Genomic DNA, 22,685 nt, shown 5'->3' on the forward strand with positions numbered 1-22,685 from the left:
AGGATAGGCATAAAGTAGACCGGGAGGCCAAGTATGCACTAGAGCGTCTCTCGGGACTTCCCCGAGGGGGGGAATCAGAGCGAAGAAGCTGGAGCATTTCGTATTTGAGGGAGAGGCAAAGAGATCGCAGCAGGGTTGCCTCCATTCGGCAAAAATCCGCTTCGCTACCTGGGAATTGAGAGACCACTAAGGGGAAAGAATAGTGCGGCTGAGTTTGTCCGCCAGAATGTTGGACCGTCCCGGAATGTGCGTTGCGATAAGGAAGCGGTTGGTGGAGATCGCCCATTCCCACACCCTCATGGCCTCTCGACAGAGAGGGTAGGACCTGGTTTCCCCCTGTTTGTTGATGTACCAGACAACTGACATGTTGTCCGTCTGTATCGCAATAGTTCCTACGGGGAGAAGGTTCTGAAGTGCTTGCAATGCCAACAGCACCGCCTCATCTCCAGAACACTGATATGCAAGGAGGTCTCTATGTCGTTCCACGTGCCTTGGACTGTTCTGCCTGAGCAATGCCCCCCCCACCCTAGCCGAGAGGCGTCCGTGCTCACCGTGGTGACGGGAGGCGGCGGGCAGAAGGGTTGCCCCATATGGAGGTCCGGGGACTGGAGCCACCATAAGAGGGCCCTCCTGCAAGCCCTGCTGAGTGAAATACAGCCAAAGACCACTGGCATTGGCCTTGACTTTAGAGAAGTAAATGTCAAAAAGGAGAGGTCCAAGGACTAATATCCTGAAAGGGCACTCCACTTGTGACTGGCCTCTTTGTAAGAGGTAGACTCCACAGTTCTAACTTCCAGGGTCTTGTCTGTCAGCCAAGTTGGTTACCCACCGAGTAATATAAGAGTTTGTACCTAACCTATTGAGTTTGTCAACAATGCCAGAGTTGGGTATTGTGTCAAATGCCTTGGCGAGGTCAAGGTAGACAGTGTGAACCATTTTACCCTCATCCATTGCTTTGGTGAACTTCTCAAAGAAGTCCACCAGGTTGAGTAGATGTGAACAGCCCTTGACGAAACCCAACTGGGTTGGGTCCAGTGTCTGATCATTTCCATGATAATTCTTTCCATGGCTTTACAACTAAGACTACTGAGACTTATGGGTCTGTAGTTTCTGGGAGCCTATAGATGGCCCACCTTTGTGCAGAGGATGAATGTTGCTGATCTTCATTCATGAGGCACAAAGCCTGTTTAGAGAACTACAGTTAAATAGCAATTCCAGAGGCCTTGATAGGTCATGTTTTACGCTAGTTAGAAAGCATCCTAGGATATTGTCTGGGCCATTGATGCAGTGTTCTTGGCCTTAGAGAAAGCATTAAGGACCTGTTCCCTAGTGACAGTAGAGGAGGGTTATATTTGATGGTATTTCCTGAGGTAAGGTTGAGGGGGGAGAGAGGGGTAAAGCTGGAGCTGAATTTATTGGCCAGTGGGTTCGCTATATCTTCTGACTCAGTATAGGTGGCTCCATTTACAATGAGCTCTGCACACAACTGTGTACTGCCTTTAAGGTTGCAGAAATAGCTAAAGAATGCCTTGCGGATGTCCTTCTCCTTCCCTCAAATTCACCTCAAATTTGGCTTTGGTAGACTTTATTTGTCCTCTGAGATGTTTGTTTAGCTTGAGAGTGCTTTTATTCTGCTGGGTGCTGCACCTCCTAATTTTGCCATGATTTTCTTCTGTTAAACAACCTACTGATTCTGTGATTCCACCAGGTTGGCTTGTGTTTTGAGTTAGTTCTGTACTACTTCTTGGTGGGTACAGCTGCCTCTATGCAGCTATTAACATGCTTGTACAGGGCTTCTGTGAACAGTTCTGCATAGGCAGCAGTGCTCTCAGGGTTTATGGGTGCATGAAATTTTGCCAGGTTATCATGGACCAATTAGAGCTTGCCTGGGTGCTTACCTCTCCTTTCTGGGAAGCGTCTGTACTTGAATTACTTTACACTACTCAGCTGAAGTTGGTGATTTATTTTCTATCATGCCTGACCCAATATTGAAGACTCTTTTTGTGCATCTTAATGAAAAGTTTTTATGTTCCAGATGCGGAAGTCACTGAAAATTATATCAAGTGTTCTACTGTACTCAGGAAAAAGTTACGTTTCTTGTGCATTTATCAACTACTGCCTCCTTTTCTGAAACTATTATAGATGTTTTCTCCCCTTTTCCTTCCGATATTTATGTAGAAGTAGAACAAATATACTTAACACATTTTTTCTTGAACATTTTTGTAATTTCTTTTCAGTTAAGCAGAAATAATACCTGCGATCTCCTGAGCCTAGTTTCAGACAATATTCACAACTATTGATACTAAGAGAAGACAGAACAGTTTTCAAATAGATCAACAACTGACAGCAATCGGATATTGAAAGGGTGCATTTTCACAGGAAATTATTTGCGGGTATCATCAGGCTTTACAGTGCCAATTTGTTTACTTAATTTTCCAAACTGGGTAAGTGGGCTGATCCAAAGAATAATCATTCCTGTAGTAAAAGTCTTCTTCCATATAAGAATGCCTAACTGTATGGCTCTATTCGGAATGACATGAAACGTAGACAACCACAACAAAGTCAGAACACGACAAACGCACAAAATACCCTGCCAATGGCCCTTTGTTGGGGGAGAGCTACACTTCAAAAAAGGTCAATTCACCTTGAGGTAAAGGAAAGAAATCCTTCTGGGTATTTGTCTCTACTGATAAAATGTTGCATTCTCAACTGAGACACATGCCTACGAGTATTACTCCTCATTTCATCAAACATGTCTTTGTGACAGAAGTAAGATAATAATGGCTCTTGGTGCTTTTCTGACTCTCTTCACATACCTCTTTGTCCTTCTGCCTCTAATTTGCCTCTCTATAGAAGTCCTTACACTTTCTCCATTCTATCCCAATAGCATAGCAGCAAGGGTAGGGCAAAGGGGCCAAGTGTTAGGGAACACGGTCAAGAGATCTGCAGGTTTTTTCTCTACCAAATTGTTTTTGTTAAAAGCTTGGGGGGCATGATTTGTGGAGTTACTGTTTTTTTTTTTGGGAGGCTCCACTTGAAAAGCTGGGGGCAAGTATTCAGGATCAGCACATGGCACTAGTTGAGCCAGCTACAGTTCTGTTCCACTCCAAACTGCCTTACTAGGCAATAAATGTGTATACAAGAAATATTCACAGCTTCTTCAAAAAGGCTTTGTGTAGTCAATTCATTTACTGTTTTTCTCTATCCAGTTGTACAGCACATATACTTGTTTTCTTCTTTTTATACATTTGTCCATGTGACTGATTGCTCATGTTTGTATAATTCAAACTCCACTGCTGTTTTGCATTTCCCTAAAGACAGGAACAATATTAAGCAAGTAATCACAAGGATCATAAGAATCCTAATTGCATGCACTTTTAAGCAAACTCACTTAAAAGTGAACTGCAGCATCAAACGTCCATTAGTTTGGCATACTTTTCCCTAGTCAATTTTCAAATCAATTAAAACACAAACAGTAGCATCTGTCACTGTACCAATGCCTGCATTAAAACATTTAGCTCAAAAAGCTACTATAACAATTATTACCTGTTGGTGGCACCCACACACAATAATCAGGATCACTTTCTGGATACTGAGATGAAAGCACCTGTGCAGGAGGCTAGAGAACAAAGAAAAAACTATTAATAAGACACCGCCACTTCTAAGAGGACAATCTATGCAACACAGACTTGTAGGAAACAGCTAGTGGTTAACCAGTCCAGGCAAACTGTACTTTTAATGCAAGCAGTATGAAGTCTGTGCCCTTCTCACTGGTCTTTAAGGCCTCTGTGTCCAGGCAACAACACAGGCACACACTGTGCTACTAACAGGATTAAATATAGCAGCATTCACAAATTTCAATAGGTCAGAGAATGACTAAAGAAGGTACAGATGTGTAACTAAGCTTACCCGAACAGTACATGTTTGAATTATCACTGCTGCAGTAGCTTTAGCTATATGGGTTATATCCTGCCAAGGACAGAACAGCCAGCCAGCTTCCAAAACTTTAGGGTACCTTCCACACACCCAAACTGTCAGGCAGCTTGAGCTGACTAAAAACAAGTTTGGGTGTCAAGCCCTTCAGGGCTTTTCTGCTAACAAAGAAAGAAAGCCTGAGCCCTGAAAGGGTAAGTCAGGAAAAATAAAAAATAAATGCCCACACCCTGGCATAAAAAAACACACCAAAAAAAGGGGTTGGAGGGCCGAAGAAGCTACTGCAGTAATAATCATTCGAACATCTACTGTTATGTTAAGTTTACTTACACAAATGTACTATGTTCATCATATTAATTACTGCTGCAGTAGCCTACATGTATATAGTACTCTAGCTTACTACATTTATGTGGTGGAAGGAGAACAGTCCAGGCACCCCGCGGAATGATCCTAGTAAAGCCTAACTTGGACCTAGAGAAGGTATCAAGCTTACAGTGCTTTGTAAAAGTATGTACATAGGACCAAGTAGCAGCTTCTGGATGGTGCAATGGTAGCATTGTTGCCTCACAGCAAGAGGTTCACTAGTTCGATTCTCGGCTGAGGTGCCTTCTGTGTGGACTCTGCATGTTCTCTCTGCGTTTATGTGGGGTTCCTCCAGGTGCTCCAGTTTCTTCCCACGTTACAAAAAAATATATATACATCTGGAATGTTTCTCCCTGGGCCTCTGCTGAAAATTGGCTTTGTTCCAAGTCAGACTTTCCAGGTTAACAAATGTTAAATAAATACACAAAAATAAGTGTTAGCTTCTCTAACAGAGAAATAAAATCCTAGGGAGGGGTCACCAGTTTACCTGGAGGCCTCCTGTGCAAAACCTCTTTCAAAACATCTGGACATGAGGCTGCATTGAAAGGGAAGATCTATGGGTAGACAAGCGGAAATGGCTGATAAATAAACCTTGCTAGAGGAATAAGAAAGGCAGTAAGATAGTAACTCACACAAACATTGTAAAACCAGAGAACAACTAGCCCTCAATGAACGCTGGTTATGTCGTTGGCACCAACTAGAAAACCTTTTCCATTTGCAAATGCATGATTTTCTAGTAGCAAGCTTTCTTGCCTCCATTAGTAGGTTCATAGGTAGGTACTAGGCTATCGGCCCAAGGGCCTAAGTAAGCCTGGCCAAGAAGGTTCCCTGGCTTACACCACCCAAGAAAGTTAATTTCCTGTACACCCCTGTCGAGCCACAGAAGTGATCCCTGGGGTGTATTTCCTATTTCCCATCCACTTATCAAGATTTTTCTTGAAGAGTGCTAATGAGGAATTTTGCTTGACATAGACGGGTAGCTTGCTACACAGTATAAGAAGTCTCTGGGACAGGAATCTATCCCTCCAGCATGTCCTGTTTATATTTATGGTAAGTGTACACAACTGTACTATGTTCATCGTGTTTCACTGTTGCAGTCATCACTGCAGGGTTGAATCCCAAAGCTGAAGAAATGGGTGGTGGTCATAAAGTAGAGGGGGCAGCTAGAAGGCCCTGCAAGACTGCAGAAGCAAAGCCTGCTCTAGACTTAGAGTAACGAGGTAGATTATAGTGCTTAGAGAAAGTATGCACCGAACTCCAAGTTGCAGCTTCCAAGCTGTTTTTGGTAGGTACTCCCCTGAGGAAGGCAGCTGAAGTAGCAGTAGCCCTGGTAGAGTGAGTCCTAATATTTCCTGGGATTTGCTTTCCATGGTGAGAGTAACAAAATCTGATTCCATGAGTGATCCATTTAGAAATGGTCTGTTTTGAAATGGCTTTACCTTGGGAATTTGAAGCATAAGAAATAAGAAGTTATGTACTCACCATAACGTTCCATCTGAGTAGGTGACTTCATTTGTCTGCAACCTTTGGGTCTTGGATCCGAGCCGGCAACTTATTTTACAGCTTATGGATCTGAGCTCCTAGCTCCTCCCCTTACCCACAATCCCCTGCCAACCCTGCTTAACCTCAGATCAAGTTTGCCCTTATACCAAAAACTCAAATTAAATGCGTCCCGAAAGGGACCAAGGAAGGACATCCAAGAATTAACTTCTGAAGGCCAGGGGAAAGGAGGGGGGGGGGGGTTGCAGACAAATGAAGTCACCTACTCAGATGGAACGTTAAGGTGAGTACATAACTTCTTAATCTGAAGCAGGGACTTCATCTGTCAGCAACCTTTGGGACAGAGTCCCCAGCCACCTGAATCTTGGGCGGCCATCATGGAAGGATGTTTCAGAGCACTGCGGAGCCAAAGGATGCTCTCCCTATGGAAATAACGTCCAGCTTATAATGGTTGATAAAGGTATGAGATGAGGCCCAAGTGGCTGTGGAGCAAATATCATCTAAAGGAACTCTAGATCTAAAGGCAGCAGAAGTAGATATAGAGCGAGTAGAATGTGCCCGACTCCCTGAGGTGCGGGCCTCCCAGAAGTTTCATAGGCCAGAAGAATACACTGTGAAATCCATCGTGATAAGGTGACCTTAGAAACAGCTTTACCCAAATTGAATTTGGCAAAGGAAATGAACAACTGATCGGATTGTCTGTGATCAGCAGTCCTATGAATGTAGAAGCGCAGTTGTCTGTGCACGTCTAAGGAATGCAGCTTGTATTCTCCTTTATTCTGGTACTTGGGGAAGAAAAAGTACAGTTGTGTACACTTACCATAAATGTAGACGTTCGAGTGTCTTCACTGTTGTAGTCATCACTGTAGGGTTCTCCTTGCCGGCAGGCAGTCCTCGGTCAGCCAGAATCCCAAAGTCTGGGTCTGGCGTCGGCTGTTCAGCTATGCTCCCTGACGTCAGAGCGTCAGGAGTACAAATCTGCCAACCGACGCCATGTTCTCCAGTTTTTCTTGCCCCAGATGTCAGGTGTCTAAAAATGAGTCAAACCCCATACCCTTAGCAAATACACCTCAGAAGAAGGTAAAGTAGGAAACCAGAGTAACGATAAGAGTAAGAGGGGAAAGGAGGAGGGTAGCAGACTGCAACAGTGAAGACACTCGAACATCTACATTTATGGGAAGTGTACACAACCATACTATGTTCATTGTGTTTCACTGTTGCAGTCATCACTGCAGGGTTGAATCCCAAAGCTGAAGAAATGGGTGGTGGTCATAAAGTAGAGGGGGCGGCTAGAAGGCCCTGCAAGACTGCAGAAGCAAAGCCTGCCCTAGACTTAGAGTAACGAGGTAGATTATAGTGCTTAGAGAAAGTATGCACCAAACTCCAAGTAGCAGCTTCCAAAATGTCTTTGGTAGGTACACCTCTGAGGAAGGCAGCTGAGGTAGCAGCAGCTCTGGTAGAATGAGTCCTAATATTTCCTGGGATTTGCTTTCCATGGTGAGAATAACAAAATCTGATTCCATGAGCAATCCACTTAGAAAAGGTTTGTTTTGAAATGGCTTTACCTTGGGAATTCGAAGCATAAGAAACAAACAGTTGCTCTGTTTTTCTGAATTTCTTGGTTCTGTCCAAGTAAAAACGAAGTTGTCTGTGTACATCCAAGGAATGCAAGATCCTTTCCCCCTTATTTTGAGGATTAGTGAAAAAAGTTGGCAGGTGGACAGTTTGATTTAAAGCCACTTTGGAAACCACTTTAGGCATGAAAGTAGGATTAGTCCTTAAAGACACCCTATCTTAATGAAAAATAATATAAGGTTCCACAGCCATGAGTGCTTGCAACTCCGAGACTCTCCTGGCTGAAGTCAAAGCTAGCAGGATAGCCGTCTTCCATGATAAAAACTTCATATCAGATGTGGCAGCACGCTCAAAAGGAAGTACAGTGAGCTTTTCCAGAACATAGTTGAGGTCCCAGGCAGGAATGGGTAGTGTTCTAGAAGGTCTTAAATTCTTTGCTCCTCTGAGAAATTCTTTAAGAAGTGGATGGGAAAAGATTGGAGGAGCTGTATTATAATGGGCAGAGATAGCAGAGGCATGAATTTTTATGGAAGAGAAGGACAGACCCTTATGTAACATGTCTGTCAGGTATAGTAAAATCAGAGGAATATTTGGACTAAGAGGATCCGAATCCTGAGCATGCATCCAGGTGCAAAATCGTTTCCATTTTCCTGCATAAGATTTTGTAGTACTAGGGCGTCTGGCTTCTAAAATAAAATCCAAGACCCATTTGGGAAGGAAAGGAGTAATCATAGGCCCTGAATTCGCCAGGCTGCCAGGCTGAGAGTTTTTACATGAGAGTGCAGAACCTGGCCCTGGTGTTGGGACAGAAGATTTGGAGTCTGAGGCAAAACCCAAGGGGGCTCCTGGGAAAGATTAATCAGTGTTGGGTAGCAAAATTGTCGAGGCCAATTTGGGGCCAGTAAAATCATCATCTTGGGCTTGTCCTGCTTGATCTTTAAAACACCCGTGGAAGAAGAGGTAGTGGCAGGAAGGCATACCCCGAGAGGCTTCTCCAACTGAATGATAGTGCATCCACTTTCCATGCTAACTTGTGGAATGTCCTTGAGCAAAAAATCTGTAACTGGTGGTTGTGGGGGGATGCAAATAGATCTATGTGTGGGCAGCCCCAGGCTTCTATAATCATCTTGAATATTTGGGTGTCCAGCATCCATTCGTGTGGGTCTGACAGGTTCCTGCTCAGGCTGTCTGCCAGAATATTTTGTTTCCCTGGCAGGAACTGAGCTTGTAGTTCCACTTTGCAAGCTAGAGCTGTGTTCCATAGATTCATGGCAAGTCTGCACAGGGGGTAGGAATGTGAACCCCCTTGCTTGTTTATGTACCTCATAACTGTGGTGTTGTCTGTCCGTATCAGTAGTAGTCCTGGTTGTAGAAGATCCCTGAAAGCCAAGAGAGCGTTCTGAACAGCTAACATCTCTTTTAAGTTGATATGTAGGTGCTTCTGATTCTTTGTCCAAAAACCCTGCAGACCTTTTCCCTGGAAATGGGCTCCCCATCGTAGTCTGAGGCATCCGTTGTTAACACCTGGCTGGCTGGAGGCAGACAGAAGGCTTTCCCCTTGTTGTGAAGACATGCCTTGGTCCACCAAAGGAATTCTTTCTGTAGACAAGGCAGGACGGTAATCTGTGTGTCCAGACTGTGGCAATGTTGGGACCATACACTTTTTAGGTACTATTGTATTTTTCTCATATGTAGTCTTGCATTTGGTATGAGAAGGATGCAGGAGGCCATGTAACCCAATGCCTGCAGGAATCTCCTTGCAGTCAGATGAGTTAGTGATGCCAAAGTTTTGAAAGTTGAAGCCAGCTGTAGTTGTTTTTCGGATGTCAGAGATGCCATCTGGGTAGTTGTGTTTAGAAGAGCTCCCAGAAAAGTTATCTGTTGTGAGGGTGTCAAATTTGACTTTTTTATGTTGACAGTGAAACCCAGGTACTTGAGAAGTTTCTGTACAAATTCTAGATGCTGGAGTAAGACATCCTTGCAGTCTGCTTTAATAAGACAGTTGTCCAGATAAGGGTAAATCTGAATTCCCTTGAGTCTGCGATAAGCCACTACTGGTGCCAGGCATTTGGTGAAGACCCTGGGCGCAGCAGACAATCCAAAGGGCAGCGCAGAGAATTGGCAATGATGCGAGCCGGCCTTGAACCTGAGGTATTTTCTGCACTCCTGTCTGATAGGAATGTGTAAGTAAGCCTCCTTTAAATCCAATGTTACCAGCAATGCATTTTTGCTCAACATTGGCAGGAGCTGCTGTAGAGTGAGCATCTTGAATCTTGGTATCTCCAGGAAAGTGTTTAAGAGTGACAGATCCAGGATGGGTCTCCATGAATTTTGCTTTATAGGAACTAGTAAAAGCCTTGTCCCCTTTCTGAATGTGGAACCATTTCTATGGCCTTCATAGCCATGAGGGCTGCCACCTGGTTTAAGGCCTCTGACCATTGGTGATTTGGGAGGTCCGGCCATCCGTGTGGTCTTGGCAAGGTATGAAAGTGGAATTTGTAACCTCTTGAAACTACATCCAGAACCCACTTGTCTTGGGTTATGTGAGTACAATTTGGTTGAAATAGAGAGAGTTTTCCACCGAGAGGGGCTTCCAGGAGAGAAGTTCCTGTAGCCCAGCAGGGGGAGTCATTGAGCCTGTTTTCTGTAAGATTGAGGTCTGTCCTCCCCACCCCTGAGGGTGGAAGCAGTTCACTGTCTTGGTCTGTAAGATGTCTGTGCTTGGGGCCTCCCTCTGGAGTGTCTATATCTACCCCTCTGAGGCCTGTCCGAATTGGGAAAAGACCAATTTTTGTTGGCCAATTCCTACTAAATCTGGGGGGCTGTACTTGTAAGAAATCCTTAACCGTCTGCATGGATTTTGCCTTATCCTCCATTTTCTTTATCACCTCTTCAGCCTTAGACCCAAACAAAACATTATGCTGAACAGGAGCATCCAGTAACTTTGCTTTCACTTGATCACTTAAGTTCTGTTCCTTTAACCAAGCATGCCTTCTAATGACTGTGCCAGAGGCAGCCGCCCTGCAAGAAGCCTCCAATGCATCGAAACCACAGTGTAAACCATGCTTCCCCACTTGCTCAGTGGCATGTATCAAATCATGCAATTCCTTATTATCTGCAAATGCAGAAATGGTAGCTAGCTTTTGTTTCATAACAGACAGTAGAAATTGCTGATATTTTAGCATATGAAATTGACAGTTTAAAGCTCTAATAGACAAAGCTGCAGAAGTGTACACTTTTTTGCCCCATCTCTCCAAAGCTCTTGAATCCTTATCTGTCGGAACAGGGGTTTTAGCAGAAGCGGCCTTAACCCCCTTAGGACCCTGAGAAATGGTTTCAGGATCAGCAGTAGGATTCTTGAATAAGAATTGGTGTGAATCAGGAACCCTGTAATATCTATCAGGCTAAGCAGGGGCTGGTGGAAAGGAGTCAGGAGCTAAATTAGCCTCAGAAAAAGCATCATCCACAATATCCAAAATAGGAGGAATAGCCAGTGGTCTATGTTGGGGAAGAAGGAGAAAATCCCTAAGTCTTCTCTTAGATTCCGAGTACTCCTGCCCTTCCCAGTGAAAATGTTCCCCCAAATGAAAAATCCTCAGGGGGAGAGGCTGAAGGAATGGATTCCTCAGCATCAGAATCCTCATAAGGAGGGAAAGAATAATCCTGGTCAGAGGAAGACACAGAAGAAATAGATGCCTGATCAGAAGAATCATAATCCAATTCCTGCCTTGGCCTTTTGTCTGGAGGGGGATGTGAACCCCTAATCATGGTAAGTAGGTCTTCCGCCATTTTAAGTAGCTGTTTTTGTGTTTTGGGTCCCGGATCAGAAGAGGCCTGAGCTGGTGCCTTAGATTTAGAAGGAGTCTTTGCCTTTGTCTTTGGTTTTGCCTTTATGAGAAGTTGTGTAGGCCTGAATACCCCCTCGGAAGCCGGTACCTGCACAGCGGCTCCAGACCCATCCGAGGGAACATTGTCCGAAGGTCCTGCAGCTGAAGTACTCAAAGGCCTAGTTGGCTCCTCGTGGGAGTCCGTTTCGTCAATCGGTTCTGAAATGGCCGACGACAGGGGCTGCGAAAGCACCTCACTGATGACGGCCAAACCAGAAGCTGGCTCTGCTTGTAAAACGTCGTCTGATTTGGACCTCGGAAGCCTGTCCTTATCCTTGCGTCGTTTGTGAACTCCGGTAGTCGGAAGCATGTCCGACGACATTTTATAATTAAATCGCCTACCGTAGTGAAAAGCAAAATCGTACCTTCGCTTAATCGTTCGTTGGTTAAAATCGAGCACAAAACCGACAACTAGCTACGTCGTGGTCAGGACCCAAACAAGGAATACAGTAAGAATGGAAATCCATATGAGGTATTTGCTTACCACAAGAAATACAATTATTAACTTTTTCTGACATCGGACTGGAGCAAGAAAAAAGTTTCCCCAACGGGGTACTTAGCTTTTAGTAGAAGAAGTAAGTCTTCGGACCGAAGTACGAAAAAATATCAGGAGTCAGCTGACCGGCACTTGTGAACTGCTTTCACCGCACGGCAAGAAAGACTGGAGAACATGGCGTCAGTTGGCAGCTTTGTACTCCTGACGCTCTGACGTCAGGGAGTATAGCTGAACAGCCGACACCGGACCCAGACTTTGGGATTCTGGCCGACCGAGGACTGCCTGCCGGCAAGGAGAACCCTACAGTGATGACTGCAACAGTGAAACACGATGAACATCTGGCAGGTTAATGGGAAGCCACCTTAGGAAGAAAGGAGGGATTGGTCCTGAGGTACACTCTATCCTGATGAAAGATCAAGTAGGGAGGTTTCACACAAAGGGCCTGAAGTTCGGAAACTCTTTTCGCTGAAGTGATGGTGACAAGGAAAGCCGTTTTCCAAGAAAGATATTTAAGTTCGGCCGAGGCAGCTGGTTCAAAGGGAGGGGAGGTCAAGGCTTGAAGGACTAGTGATAGATCCCAAGGGGGTACAGCTTCCTTGACAGGGGGCCTGAGCAGGAAAGTACCCTTGAGGAAGGTTTTACATAATTTCGCTGTCAAAGGACCTGTCTCATGTCCCACATGGTAATGAGAAATGGCTGCCAATTGTACCTTGACCGTAGAACAGCTAGCCCCCTGTTGAAAAAGTCCGGTGAGGAAATCCAACACGGACGGTAACAGAGCTGTGAAGGGATCTATGTTATGGTGTTCCGCCCATATGGAAAAACGCTTCCATTTACTGTGATAAGACTTTTCTAGTGGAAGGTTTATGTGCTGCCACCAAGATGGCTTTAACTGGTGAAGAGATGCCGGGAGTCCTAAGAGTGGAACTGGAGCAGCCAAGCTGTCAGCTTCAGGTTGTCCAGATTCAGGGTCGGTAGACCTAAGGGATGGGATATTAGATCCGGAATGGGATCCAGAATCCAGGGAGGATTCACCAGATGAGACCACAGGTAAGGGAACCAAGTTTGACGAAGCCAGAACGGGTCAATGAGGATCATTCTGCTTCCCAACCGAGAGACTTTCTGTATGAGTTTTAGTATCAGGGGTAGAGAGGATAGGCATAAAGTAGACCGGGAGGCCAAGTATGCACTAGAGCGTCTCTCGGGACTTCCCCGAGGGGGGGAATCAGAGCGAAGAAGCTGGAGCATTTCGTATTTGAGGGAGAGGCAAAGAGATCGCAGCAGGGTTGCCTCCATTCGGCAAAAATCCACTTCGCTACCTGGGAATTGAAAGACCACTCGTAAGGGGAAAGAATAGTGCAGCTGAGTTTGTCCGCCAGAATGTTGGACCGTCCCGGAATGTGCATTGCGATAAGGAAGCGGTTGGTGGAGATCGCCCATTCCCACACCCTCATGGCCTCTCGACAGAGAGGGTAGGACCTGGTTCCCCCCTGTTTGTTGATGTACCAGACAACTGACATGTTGTCCGTCTGTATCGCAATAGTTCCTACGGGGAGAAGGTTCTGAAGTGCTTGCAATGCCAACAGCACCGCCCTCATCTCCAGAACACTGATATGCAAGGAGGTCTCTATGTCGTTCCACGTGCCTTGGACTGTTCTGCCTGAGCAATGCCCCCCCCACCCTAGGCGAGAGGCGTCCGTGGTCACCGTGGTGAGGGGAGGCGGCGGGCAGAAGGGTTGCCCCATATGGAGGTCCGGGGACTGGAGCCACCATAAGAGGGCCCTCCTGCAAGCCCTGCTGAGTGAAATAGGGTGACTGAGGGGAAGAAACTGAAAGGACCATTGGACTTGAAGGGTCCACTGTAGTACCCTCATATTCAGTCGAGCGCATGGTAGAAGAGTTATTGCTGCCGCCATGGAGCCTAGCGCCCTCAGGACCAATTCCACCGGTGGAGCTTTTGATTGGAGGATGGCCCGCACATGAAGCCTCAGGTTTTGAAGTCGTTCCGAAGTGAGGAATGCTCGCAGACTTCTCGTATCCAATTTGGCCCTTATGAACTCTATCACTTGTGTCAGAGCAAGAGAGGATTTGTCCATGTTGATCGTAATACCTAGTTGGGCAGCTAGCTGGAGAAAGTAATCTCTGGCTGCACAGAGTAGATGCCTTGTTGGGGCGGACAGGAGCCAGTCGTCCGTATGGGAAAACCTGCATTCCCTGGAGTCTCAGGTGGGCCGCTATCACTGCTAATACTTTGGTAAACACCCTGGGGGCTGTGGTGAGACCAAAGGGAAGGACCCTGAACTGATAGTGACTGGCTCCCAGCCGGAAGCGGAGAAACCTCCTGGATCGTCTGTCCATTAAAATGTGGTAGTATGCATCCTTGAGGTCTATTGAGCACATCCAGTCACTCTCCCGCAAGAGGGGGAGAATGGATTGAAGGGTGACCATCCGGAATTTTTCTTTGGTTACTGACAGGTTCAAGAGTGAAAGGTCGAGAATCGGTCTCAAGTCCCCCGGCTTTTTTGGCAACAGAAAGAACCTGGAGTAAAACCCTAATCCGAGCTGATCTGGGGGGACGGGCTGAATGGCTCTTTTTTCTAGCAGCTGCTGGATTTCTGCAGCTGCCGCCTCCCTCTGATCGGGTGGTACATCGAGGAGGTTTTTGAGTCTGGGGACATAGTGCAGTGGGATTTTGTAACCTCTGGATATGATACGAAGCACCCAGCCATGTGACGTAATGGACTCCCAAGCTGCCAGGTGTTTCGAGCAACGCCCCCCGACTGCCTCCAGAGTGGAGCAGTCGGGCAACCCCTCAGGGCTGCTGTGTGGGCCGATCAGAGAAGGATTGTCTGGACCCAAAATTTTTCTGGGCCCCTCTGCCTCTAGGGCGGCGTCCTTCCTGTCCTCGTCTGCCACGGAAGGACTGGTTGTCCGGAGCAGGCTGGGAATGTTGCGATTTCCAGAACCACATCTTCTTCTCTCCCTTTTGGTTCTTGGAGAAGGACCTCTGGGAGCAGAGAAGCGGACTCCGACGGCAGACGTCTTCCCATCCTTTTCGCTCTGGACAAGTGTCTCGCAAACGGTCTTGCCAAACAAGACAGAACCATCAAAAGGGGCATTCGCAAAGGATGCCTTAAAGGGCTCCGCGAAGTAACAATGTCGGAGCCAGGCCTGACGTCTCATGACTAGACCTGCTCCGCTGGCTCTAGCAGCTCCCTCTGTGGCATGGGACAAAAGCCGCATAGAGGTATTTGAGATCGATCTTAGAGTGGCCATACGAGTGGAATACAACTGCTTGTCCTCCGCCGACATGGACTCTGGGGGGGAAGCAGCATATTCTTTGATAAGATCTCGCTGCATCCTGATATGTGCCACGTAGTTCAGGGACCTTACTGAGAAGGTTGCTGAACTAAATACCCGCTTCCCAAGGCGATCCATCGAGCAAGACTCCTTGCTCGGTGGATGGACCGAGGGGCTCTCCTGAGCTAATTCCCTCTTAGTGGCTGCCGCCATCAACATGGCATCTACGGGGGGACCCTTGCTCCAATGGGACCTGTCTGCAGGGGGACTCAAAATTCTATCTGGGCGTTTGGGGACTGGCTCCACAGCGTCCGGCTCCTTCCACGCCCTGGTGGTGATAAGGTCCACCAGAGGGTTGGCCGGAGGGGACACCCAAGAGGTAGACGGGCCTGCTTCAAATGCCTCCAGGAACACGGATTTGTTGGAGGAAGCCTTGGGGGCAGACCACCCCCCCCGATCCTGAGCATTTCCATGATGTCTCCAAAGGAGACATCCTCGGGGGGTGACCTTGGGGAGCCTTCCCCTTCATCCAAGTCCGTGTCCTCTGTTAAGGACTCGGGGGAGTCCACGTGTCTCCCCTTACACTTATGCTTGTGAGGCACATCCTCGGGGGGACTGTCCGAGGAGGTCTCACTAGCAATATCCTGTTCCAGGGGAACAACCTGGGACATCGAAGCAGGCTGTCCCTGTGGCCGGGAGATGGAAGCCTGACCCAGCCGAGAGGGAGCGCAGGGTGGAGCCGAAGCAAGGACCGGGGGTCCGGATGCTCTCAACAGAGCCCTCTCCACTGCATCGAAAGCCGAGGGGGAGTCGCTCTCCCTGGGATCCGAAAGCCGACTCCCACTAGGATCAGATGAAGGGATCGGAACCGGCGCCGAGACCATCGGATCCGAAGGACCCGTGTGCTCCAACCTGGACAGAGCTGAAGGCACACTGAATCCCTCGGATCCGAAGCTCGGCCCACGGCTCCGAGAAGTCAGATCCGACGAAGGACCCGACAGACCCGAGGGCAGGGTCAGATCCGAAGTACCCAATACTGTCGGCACCGACCCACCCCCGGCTCCAACGCCGCCCGGCTCCGAGCGCTCCAAACCCGGGAAGGGGGTCGGAGAAGGAGCTATCAGGGCAAAAAAAGGTGTTGAGCTCCCCCCGAATGGGGGGGGGAGGCAAGAGCACTCCCATCTGCAGCTGGGCCTGGATGAACCTTCTCATCATTCGGTCCAAGTCTGCGTCAGAAAGACTATAAGTGGATCTCGACGAGGCCACCGAGGCGGGCAGGGAATGCCACCTCGATGACCTCGACGGAGATCAGGTCTCCTCCTGCTCGGGTCCTGGGGAAAAGCAAGGGGATCGGAGCCGAGGAGGAGGGGACCTGGAAGCCGTGGAGGGAGAAGCCCACTTAGCTTAGTGGGAGTTTGAGTCCCGGCCGAGGGAAGGGGGGCAGGAGTGGCCACCACCGAGGGCTGAGGAGGTGCCACAGGAGTACCAGAGGCCGAAGCCGAATCCGGGGGCAAGTCCCGCCAGGATCAGCTTCGACCTCTGCTCTTTCAGTGCCCTGTGGTTGAACGCCATGCAGATGGAACACCCAGAGGATAGGTGTTCAACCCCAAGGCACCGAACACACCGAGTGTGGCCATCCGCCGGTGAAAGCTTATGGCCACACTCAGTGCACTTGGAAAAAATGGGTTTTGGGGCCTCTGACATAGTAAATTAAAAGTAAACTACACAAGCACACCAGGCCCCAAAAACACAAACAACACACACACACTCTACGAACCAGCGAGGGGAGGAAATTACACTAAAAATTAACAAAAATTAAGAAAAGGGATCCTAATCACAGACACAGCTTAACTAACCCAAAAAAATTTCTAATTTTACAAGTTTTGAACACTTATCTGGTAAATCGCCAGGAGCTCAAAATCCAGCTGTCTCTACTAAGAGCGGCAAACTAGATCTGAGGTCAATCAGGGTTGGCAGGGGATTATGGGTAAGGGGAGGAACTAGGAGCTTGGATCCATAAGCTGTAAAATAAGTTGCCGGCTCGGATCTGAAGTCAGATCCAAGACCCAAAGGTTGCTGACAAATGAAGTCCCTACTTCAGATCAAACAATTGCTCTGTTTTCCTCATGTTCTTGTTTCTATCCAGGTAAAAACAAAGTTGTCTGTGTACATCCAAGGAATGCAAGATCCTTTCTCCCTTATTTTGAGGATTAGTGAAAAAAGTTGGCAGGTGGATAGTTTGATTTAAAGCCACTTTGGAAACCACTTTAGGCATGAAAGTAGGATTAGTCCTTAAAGACACCCTATCTTGGTGAAAAATAATATAAGGTTCCACAGCCATGAGTGCTTGCAACTCCGAAACTCTCCTGGCTGAAGTCAAAGCTAGCAGGATAGCTGTCTTCCATGATAAAAACTTGATGTCAGATGTGGCAGCAGGTTCAAAAGGAGGTAGAGTGGGGTTTTCCAGAACATAGTTGAGATCCCAGGCAGGAATGGGTGGTGATCTAGGGGGCCTTAAATTCTTAGCTCCTCTGAGAAATTGTCTCAAGAGTTGGTGGGAAAAGATTGGAGGATCTGTATTATAATGTGCAGAGATAGCTGAGGCATGTATCTTTATGGAAAAGAAGGAGAGACCCTTATGTAACATGTCTGTCAGGTATAGTAAAATTAGAGGAATATTAGGAGTAAGAGGATCCAAATCCTGATCATGCATCCAAGGGCAAAATCTTTTCCATTTTCCTGCATAAGATTTTCTAGTGCTAGGGCGTCTGGCTTCTAAAATAACATCCATAACCTTTTTGGGAAGGAGAGGATTAGTCATAGACCCTGAATTAGTCAGGCTGCCAGACTGAGAGTTTTGATATGAGAGTGCAGAACCTGGCCCTGGTGTTGGGACAAAAGATTTGGAGTCTGAGGTAAAACCCAAGGGGGCTCCTGGGAAAGATTCATCAGTGTTGGGTACCAAAATTGTCGAGGCCAATTTGGGGCAAGTAAAATCATCATCTTGGGCTTGTCCTGCTTGATCTTTAACAACACCCGTGGAAGAAGAGGTAGTGGCGGGAAGGCATACCCCGAGAGGTTTCTCCAACTGAATGATAGTGCATCCACTTTCCATGCTAACTTGTGAAATGTCCTTGTGCAAAAAAGTCTGTAGTTGATGGCTGAGGGGGGATGCAAAAAGATCTATGTGCTGGCAGCCCCAGACTGCTGTAATCATCTTGAATATTTCGGGGTCCAGCATCCATTTGTGTGGGTCTGACAGGTTCCTGCTCAGGCTGTCTACCAGAAAGTACAATTTTGTACCTACCATAAATGTAGAAGTTCGAGTATTCATACTGCTGCAGTCATCACACTTGGGTTATCCTGCCGTCATGCGGTCCCGCAGTCGGCCCGAATTCCAAAGTCTTGATCCGGCGTCGGTTGTCATTGCTTCTTCCCTGACGTCAGTGCGACAGGGGTATAAAAGAGGCAGCCGACACCATTTTCTTCAGTTTTTCATGCCCCAGATGTCAGATGCCCCAAACTAGGAAGGCAATACAAAAAAACTATGCAAAAATACCTTGGTAGATAAAGAACAGTACTAGCTGTTAGCAAATACACCATATAGACATGCATCCAATTGATTGATGTACATGGAGTTATAACGAACACCCTGGTATGTAGAGGGGGATGGAGGGAGGGTAACCTGGACTGCAGCAGTATGAACACTCGAACATCTACATTTATGGTAGGTACAAAACTGTACTATGTTCATCATGTTATACTGCTGCAGTCATCACACTTGGGTTGAATCCCAAAGCTATGGATGGGTGGCTGGTACTAAACTGGGTTAGGCAAAGCTAGGATGCCCTGCAGAACTGCAGTGGCAAATCCAGCTCTGGTTTTTGAGTATAAAGGAAGGTGGTAGTGCTTGGTGAAGGTTTGCACTGAACTCCAAGTAGCTGCCTCCAGAATGTCCTTGGTTGGAACCCCTATGAGAAAGGCTGCTGAGGTTGCTGTAGCCCTGGTGGAATGGGACCTAATATTAACAGGCACTGCTTTCCCATGGTGTAAGCAGCAAAAGCGGATACAATGTGCTATCCATTTGGAGATGGTCTGTTTTGAAATAGCCTTTCCTTGTAAACCTGCAGCATAGGAGACAAAGAGTTGGCCAGTTTTTCTAAAGGTCTTTGTCTTATCTAAATAGTAACAAAGCTGTCTGTGAATGTCCAAAGAGTGAAGGAGTCTTTCTCCTTTATTCTGGGGGTTTGGATAAAAGGTGGGTAAACGAACGGTCTGATTCAAAGCCACACTGGATACTACCTTTGGCATGAAGGTAGGGTTAGTTCGTAAAGAGACTCTGTCCTGATGGAAAATGATGAAAGGTTCCACTGCCATAAGTGCCTGTAGTTCTGAGACCCTGCATGCTGAGGTAATAGCCAGCAGCAGGGCTGTTTTCCATGACAGGTATTGTAGTTCTGCTGAGAAGGCTGGTTCGAAAGGAGGCAGTGTTAATTTTTCTAAAACGAAGTTGAGGTCCCAAGCTGGCGTTGGGGTTTTCTGGGGGGTCTTATGTTCTTAGCCCCTCTGAGAAACTGCCTTAATAAAGGGTGTGAGAAAATGGGAGGATCTGTGTTATATTGAGCTGAAATAGCTGAAGCATGGATCTTAATGGAAGAGAAAGAAAGGCCTTTAACTGAGGTTAAGTATTGCAGTATTTGAGGAATGTTTGGCATCCCAGGATTTTGTCCTTTAGCCTGGTTCCATGCACAAAATATTTTCCATTTGTCTGAATAAGTTTTTCTGGTGCTGGGCCTCCTGGCCTCCAAAATGACATTCAGGACGTCCTTTGAGAGAAGTGTTGATTGATAATTCAAGGTATTCTCCATGCAGCTAAATTTAAAGTTCTGAGCTGGCTGTGAAGGATCTGAGAGTTTTTCTGAGTCAACAGAAGTGGGAATTGAGGCAAGATCCATGGAGGGCTGTGAGTCAAGTTCCTTAGTAATGGGTACCAGTGCTGGCGTGGCCAGTCCGGAGCAATGAGGATCATTTGTGGTCTGTCTGATTTGACTTTCAATAATACCTTGGTCAATAGAGGTAGTGGTGGAAAGGCATAGACTGTCAAAGCTGTCCAACTGAATGATAGGGCGTCCACTTTCCAGGCTAGGGAGTGATAAGTCCTTGTGCAAAATTTCTGTAGTTGGCAGTTGTTGGGGGAGGCAAATAGAGCTATGTCTGGGCATCCCCACCTTTGAGTTATCATTGGAAATACTTGTGGGTGTAGTCTCCACTCGTGAGGATCTGCCAAATTTCTGCTTAATTCGTCTGCCAATATGTTTTCCTTTCCTGGGAGGTAGTGTGCTTGTAGTTGTACTTGGTAAGTCAATGCAGTGTTCCACAAGGTCATTGCCTGTCTGCATAAAGGGTAGGAGTGCGTTCCTCCCTGTTTGTTTATGTACCACATGACTGTGGTGTTGTCCGTTCTTATTAGTAGTTGTCCTGGATGCAAGAGGTCCTTGAAGGCAGTCAGTGCATTTTGCACAGCTAGCATCTCTTTTTGGTTGATGTGAAGATGCATTTGTTTTGCAGACCATTTTCCCTGTATGCACTGTCCTGCCATGTGTGCTCCCATCCCCAGGCGTAGTCTGAAGAATCTGTTGTCATAGTTTGGTTTGCTGGAGGTAAGACAAAAGGAAGACCCTTGTTTATTTGACATGCTTGAGCCCACCATAGGAACTCTTTTTGAAGGCAGGGAATGAGAGGTATACTTGATTCGAGGCTGTGCCTGTGTTAAGTGCATACACTTTTCAGGTACCATTGTAATTTCCTCATATGCAGCTTTGCATATGGGATTAGCTGAATGCAGGATGCCATGAACCCCAATGCCTGCAGGATTTTCCTTGCAGTGAGCTGGGTAAAAGTTGCCATCTTTTTGAAGTATTGAGTCAATTGCTTTTGTTTGTCTGGCGTGAGATAAGCCATCTGGGCCGTTGTATTTCAGCTGGCACCCAGGAATATTATCTGCTGCAAGGGCATTAGCTTTGACTTCTTTTTGTTTACTGTGTACCCTAGGCAACTGAGCAGCTTTGTTACAAATGCCAGATGCTGTAATAGAATGTCCTTGCTGTCCGCTTGGATCAGGCAGTCATCCAGAAATGGGTACATTTGTATTCCTCGTTGTCTGCAGTATGCAATTACTGATGCCAGGCATTTCGTGAATACTCTGGGCGCAGTAGATAAGCCAAAGGGCAATGCAGAGAATTGATAATGCGTTGTACCTGCCAAAAATCTGAGGTATCTTTTGCAATCTTGTCTGATAGGGACATGCAGGTATGCCTCTTTGAGGTCCAACGTTACCAGCCAAGACTCCTTGCCCAGCATGGGAAGAAGCTGCTGTAGTGTGAGCATTTTGAATTTGGGTACCTCCAGGTATGTGTTTAGAACTGAGAGGTCTAAAATGGGTCTCCAGGCTTTGTCCTTTCTTGGGACTAGAAATAGTCTTGAGTAAAAACCTTGACCTTGCTCCTTTGTAGGTACCTTTTAAATTGCTTTCATATCCATGAGAGCTGAAATTTGCGTTTGTGCCTCTGCCCATTGGTTTGGAGAAAGATTTGGCATGCCTCTCATCTGTGGTAAAGTGTGGAAATGAAATCTGTAGCCTCGGGTAATAATATCCAGAACCCATTTGTCCTTTGTTATGATGTGCCAATTTTGTGGAAACAGAGCCAGTTTTCCTCCCAAAGGTGCTGCCAGGGCAATTTTGCTTGGCAGGCGAAGAGGGAAGTCATTGTGTTTGTTTCCTGAAGGGTTGAGATCTTTCGTCTCCACCTCTTTGAGTTGTTGTATGCCATTGTCTAGGTGTGAAAGAACCTTGTGGCTGGCCTCTGCCCCTTGGTCATCTGTACCTACCTCTGTGGGGTCTGTCTGATGCAGGAAAGGACCAGTTTTTTGATGGCCAGTTTCTGTTGAAACGAGGAGGTTGTACCTGTAAAAAATCTTTAACTGTTTGCATAGATTTTGCCTTTTCTTCCATTTTCTTTAAAACTTCCTCTGCTTTGACACCAAATAACACATCGTTCTGCAATGGAGCATCCAATAACTTTGCTTTGACATGTTCTGGTAAGGCTTGTTCTTTAAACCCAAGCATGCCTACATAATTACAGACCCTGTGATAGCTGCTCTACATGAGGCTTCCAATGAATCAAAACCACACTGTGAGGTATGCTTTTCCCACCTGTTCTGCTGCATGCAGCAAATCCTGTATCTCTTTGAAATCAGGTTGATCTGTCTGAGGGGTCATTTTCTGCTTTAACTGTGTAATCAAGTACTGCTGGTATTTTAGCATGTGGAATTGGCAGTTTAAGGCCCTCATGGCCAAAGTGGCAGACGTATACACTTTCTTCCCCCATCTTTCTAATGCTCTGGAATCTCTGTCAGAAAGTAGTGGATTCTTAGCAGTAGAGGCCTTAACTCCTTTGGGACCCTGGGAAATGGTTTCGAGGTCTGCAGCAGGGCTTTTATATAGAAACTTATGAGTATCAGGAACTCGGTAGTATCTGTCTGGTTTAGCTGATGCAGGAGGTAAGGAATCTGGGTTTAGACTAGATTCGGTGTAAACATCATCCAAAATGTCTAAAACTGGAGGAATTGCC

At 46.7% G+C, this 22,685-nt stretch overlaps 1 protein-coding gene across 1 annotated transcript in view; it reads right to left on the reverse strand.

The window, feature by feature from the left end:
• Positions 1–3,514: 3,514 nt before the first annotated feature.
• Positions 3,515–22,685, reverse strand: part of LOC122816779 (solute carrier family 4 member 1 adaptor protein) — a 937,474-nt gene continuing 918,303 nt past the window's right edge. The window contains exon 15 of the mRNA XM_044089801.1: positions 3,515–3,619. Coding sequence (XP_043945736.1) covers positions 3,515–3,619 — 105 coding nt within the window. The remainder of the gene's footprint in view (positions 3,620–22,685) is intronic.

This window comes from Protopterus annectens, chromosome 1.part1, assembly GCF_019279795.1.
Source record: "Protopterus annectens isolate FY-2018-M chromosome 1.part1, PAN1.0, whole genome shotgun sequence".
In the NCBI taxonomy this organism is placed as follows: Eukaryota; Metazoa; Chordata; order Ceratodontiformes; family Protopteridae; genus Protopterus; species Protopterus annectens.